This window comes from Tachysurus fulvidraco, chromosome 8 (genome assembly GCF_022655615.1).
Source record: "Tachysurus fulvidraco isolate hzauxx_2018 chromosome 8, HZAU_PFXX_2.0, whole genome shotgun sequence".
In the NCBI taxonomy this organism is placed as follows: domain Eukaryota; kingdom Metazoa; phylum Chordata; class Actinopteri; order Siluriformes; family Bagridae; genus Tachysurus; species Tachysurus fulvidraco.
In genome coordinates, this window is record NC_062525.1 from 2,768,379 (window position 1) to 2,773,378 (window position 5,000).

The following is a 5,000-nucleotide window of genomic DNA, read 5'->3' on the forward strand; positions in this document are numbered from 1 at the left end:
CACGTCTTTACTGAAGTGTGCCGTGTGACGCAGTTCCACGTCTGTCCACTGGGTGGCAGTAAAGAGTTACTAACTCCAGCACCGGCAGTGCGACCGATCGTTCGTATGTTCATTCGCGGTGTGATGAGAAGTTAGCCTGAGATGAAGGAACGGGTCGATGAGTGAATGCTGTCAAGTGTGTATGTGTGTGTGAACTCATGTTCTTCTGTTCTTCTCTCCCAGCTGTCTGAAGAGCTCCAGATGAAGCCTCTGAGTGCAGACATCACCGAGCTGCTGAAGCTGCTCTCCAAACCTCATGTGAAGGTAAAGAGTGTCCCAGGAACCCTTTCTGTGTCTCCCACGGCCCATGGCTTGTCCGGCTCCTCCATACTTCTCCTTCGCACTCTTCTCCCTTTAAATTCTCCTCCTCACAATCTTTTCCTTCTCATCCTGCTCCTTTTCTCCTCCTCCATCATCTTCTCCTCCTCCTCCTCCTGTTCCTCAGGGAAACCTAAAGTGTGAGCAGATGTCCACCGTGGGTCTGAATGGCGTCTCTGTGCGTTACAGTAACCATATCGCTCTCAGTTACGACTGGAAACCATCTATTTGCTGAGAGCAGACATAAATCAGATCCCTTGACCTCCCCTTTAACAGCGTCTTTATGATTCACACGTGCGGAAACACATTTCAGTCACGTCTCACTAATCCTGACAGCGACAAAAGCAGCAGTGACCGTTTCCTCATTCCGAACGTTTAGCTCGTGTGTTTATATCGCAGAGGGTATTCGAGCAATCACACACACACACACACACACACACACACACAAGCTCTGACCAGTAATAAGATCATAGTGTTAGGAGTTACGCTGAGGTCGGCACACGGAGCAGCATGCAGCCGTCGCTCTTCTTAATGTTCTCCGTTACCGTAGCGACTGATGGAAGCTCAGGAGGGTTTTAATGTCAGAGGTCAAGTTCTGTTTGGTCAAAATGACCTTGTGGAGTCTTGGGGGATTAAAACAAAGCTCCAGGGTTCATTTACAACAACATCAACTTCACTTCTTCATTCGTATCTGCATTTGTCTATGTGGTAGGAGACGGGGATGAGGGGATGTGGGCACTGGGGATGTGGTAGCCTAGTGGTTAAGGTGTCAGGCTACCAATCAGAAGGTTGTGAGTTCGATTCCTACGTCCACCAAGCCACCACTGACCAAGGCCCTTAACCCTCAATTTTTCAGTTGTATAAAAATGAGATAAAAATCTAAATCGCTCTGGATATAAGGGCGTCTGCTAAATGCTGTAAATGTCTAGCGGATTAGCTAAGCACGCTAACTCTACTAGCTACAAACTAATTGTGTTTATGTTCCTCAATTCAACCGACATACACATTTGAACAATTCAACAAGCTTTTTTCGTGTGTGTGTGTGTGTGTGTGTGTGTGTGTGTGTGTGTGTGTGTATGTATGTGTGTATATATATTTATTTTCTATCCCCCAGAGGTGATGCTAAAATCTCCATTACCATTAGCTTGAATTTTAGCCAGTTGCTAATTATTAGAGTCCATGCTAGTCTAATGAGAAAAACTCTGAAATAAAGCTAGGTATAAATGAAGTCAGCAAGCGGCAGCATACTGAAGTGTGTCGTACCGAGGCAGCGTGGATCATCCGTACCGATCGATACACACACACACACACCGTCTATTATGCTATGGCGCTAACTACAGGGCGTAGACGATGAGACGGTGGCCATCAGACACTTTTCAGACATGTTTTCCGAACAGTACTTTCTCAGGTCTCGGTGAGATTGTAACGCGTTAATAACGAGGACGCGCCGGAGGAACACCCGATCGCAAGATAACGACGTAACGCGTAAGGACGCACACAAGATCAAACTTAAGCCCTGCAGTCATGTCCTCACCGCTGTGGAATATCTGTGGCGACTCCAGAAGCGATGAAAAATGTTCGGTTTGCCGTGTAGGTTCAAAAGAAATCTCATGTGGAGGAAAACTTGGCCAAAGGTTTTAATACGACGAACCTGAACCTGAACCCGCCACTCAAACATAAACCCATCGGAACTGTTTATTTTATCCTCCTCAGGCTTATTGGACAATGTTTATCTGCACCATGAGGGTCTCTTTAAATATCCTAACGCACATAGTGTTTTAAAAAGCAGGATAATTATTCATCGTAAAATGAATATATATTTTTTTTTGTTATTTATTTATTTATTTATTTATTTATTTATTTATTTGATTATCTCCAATTATAACAACGTTAGACGTAATTACTGTGTAATAACAATATAAGCAACAAAACCAACATCTGTGGCATTACTTTGTCTGGAGGAGGTGAAGAGTGAGAGTCAGCAGAGCTTACGTCAGGTCTGTAATGACTGAAGATCGCCATCGTTACCGTACAGATAACTGGGGTTTGTTTACTGTCGGTCGAGTCCCTGTTTATTGTAGCTACGAGATCTGGGATTAGTTCTCTGGATTACAGCCTCGTAGCTCCGGATTAGACCTGACGAAGCAGCAGTGAGTGAGTGAGTGAGTGAAGTTCACACGGAGAACACGTCCTTCTGCTGATTCCCTTTTTCTTTATAAACGTATAAATCCTCTGCCGCGTTGTCTTTGGAGTAGAGAAGCAGGCTGCATGTCTGTCACTCGGTTATTATAGTAGAGCTCCAAATCTGTGTTGGTGCTCGTGTGTGACACACACACACACACACACACACACACACACACACACACAGAGGGAGTGTTGATGTGTGTGTGTCCCATTAGCAGAGAGAGAGACAGATATATAGAGGTAGAGAGAGTCAGATGGACAAGGACGGAGAGAGACAGGCATGGAGACAGACAGGTATATAGAGGTAGAGAGAGTCAGATGGACATGTATATAGAGGTTGAGAGACAGAAACAGATGTATAGAGCTAGAGAGAGAGAGAGACAGATATATAGAGCTAGAGAGAGAGACAGACAGATATATAGAGCTAGAGAGAGAGACAGACAGATATATAGAGCTAGAGAGAGAGACAGACAGATATATAGAGCTAGAGAGAGAGGCAGACCGATATATAGAGCTAGAGAGAGAGACAGACCGATATATAGAGCTAGAGAGAGAGACAGACAGATATATAGAGCTAGAGAGAGAGACAGACCGATATATAGAGCTAGAGAGAGACAGACAGATATATAGAGCTAGAGAGAGAGACAGACAGATATATAGAGCTAGAGAGAGAGACAGACAGATATATAGAGCTAGAGAGAGAGACAGACAGATATATAGAGCTAGAGAGACAGAAACAGGTGTATAGAGCTAGAGAGAGACAGACAGATAGAGTTATAGAGAGACAGATGGATAAGGAGGGAGAGAGACCGGCACAGAGACAAACAGATAGGGAGACAATGATAGACAGAGAGGAAGAAACAGAAAGAGGAGGAGAGAGAGAGAGACAGATAAAGGGATAGAGAGACACATTAGCATCACACACGCTCTTAAACATTTTCACTAAAAGCTATAAAGCACCGACACCGGAGACTAGAGACATAAACCTCTTCTTACTGTAACACTGCAAAAAATCAAGTTTTATTTCCTTCCTTCATTTACATAAATCACCGTTACCATAGTAACACCAGTTGTGCCCCAGATGACCTCCTACAGCCTCCTACTCACACTATGCCCTCTGTACCCCAGGGCCCAGTGCGTTAATGTCGGACGTTCGTGTTGTGTTGTTTAACCAAACGCCAGCACTTTTCACTGACAGGAAGTAAACACCGTTTCCTAGTCGACGGCGAATGACGCGCGTAACTGGCCGGCGCTAGCTTTAGCTCATTTCGATCTGAGTGTCGTCGGCCATCCTGACGTTTCGGTCTTGTTGCCTGGTAGCTCCGCCCCCTTCCTCTACATGAGCAAATCTGCAAGTGTCCAACGTTCCACAGCTGAATAACTGAAGCGTCCTCCGGGTCGTTAAAGTGCACTTCTTCTGGTGTGAACACACCGCTCACTGTAGAACAGTGCGCTAGTGCGAGGTTTACGACGCGGCTAATATTTGTCGGTAATTAAAAAAAAACAACAACCTCGTTTTTATCTACTATTTAGTCATCAGTGGTTCCTTCATCAGCTCGTGTCGGAATTAAATCATCGGCATGGCAACGATACACGATACCATATACGGACACGCGATACGTTCACGTGCAGCGTCCGACGCGAACGAGCCGTTACTATAGAAACGATAAGGTATCTGAAGGAGGGGGTTAATTTAAGGGTGTCATGTCTGACCAATCAGGACCCAGCCCTGGACAGCACTGTGGTGTGTGGAGCGACATCCTGGACAGCAGGACGAGACGAGCGATTGTGGTTATTTTTCTGTACGATGGTTCGCTTGTTCTCTGTGGAAAGCGGGCTGGAGGTCGGAGGAGAGACGGAGGAGAGACGGAGGAGAGACGGAGGAGAGACGGAGGAGAGACGGAGGAGAGACGGAGGAATGTTAATGGTGTTAATAACAAAGATGAAATTTCACACACTCCTGAGTTAATATTGCGAGAGTTGGAGTCGACGGTGCCTCTGCTTTCCACCTCGGAGTGACTTTCTCTCTTTTTTCTTTCTTTCTTTCTTTCTTGTTGTCTCAATCTCACGTCACGAAACAGACGACTTACCCACAGCCTCGTCTTTTTTTTTTTTTTTTTTTTTTTTTTTTTTTTAAATCTGTGGCTCGTCGCCGGAATGCGTTTTTATCATGGAAACGAGAGGAAGCGGAGAGGAGGAGAGAGGAAAAGAAAACGTTTCCAGCAGCACCTGACACACACATCATCCTTAAAGAGGCCGAATAATCAACCTCCAAATTTCATCTTTCCTTTACTTCATTTTTCTTCTTCTTCTTCACTCCTCCATTTCTCACGCTTAGCACGCGTGAAGTATTGAAGACGACCGAGAACTTCATAATCTCTCGTCTTTCCTCTGGGGATCCGCTCGGATTCACCGCCGCCGCCGTCTGGGGGGGGGGTGATGGGAGAGACAAAAAAATA

At 45.4% G+C, this 5,000-nt stretch overlaps 1 protein-coding gene across 1 annotated transcript in view; it reads left to right on the forward strand.

Annotated features, from left to right (window-relative positions):
* The window catches only part of mpp7a (MAGUK p55 scaffold protein 7a), a 67,606-nt gene that overhangs the window by 7,801 nt on the left and 54,805 nt on the right, over window positions 1–5,000 (forward strand). Inside the window, exon 3 of the mRNA XM_047817431.1 lies at window positions 223–303. Within this exon, the coding sequence (XP_047673387.1) occupies window positions 223–303 (81 nt within the window). The remainder of the gene's footprint in view (window positions 1–222; window positions 304–5,000) is intronic.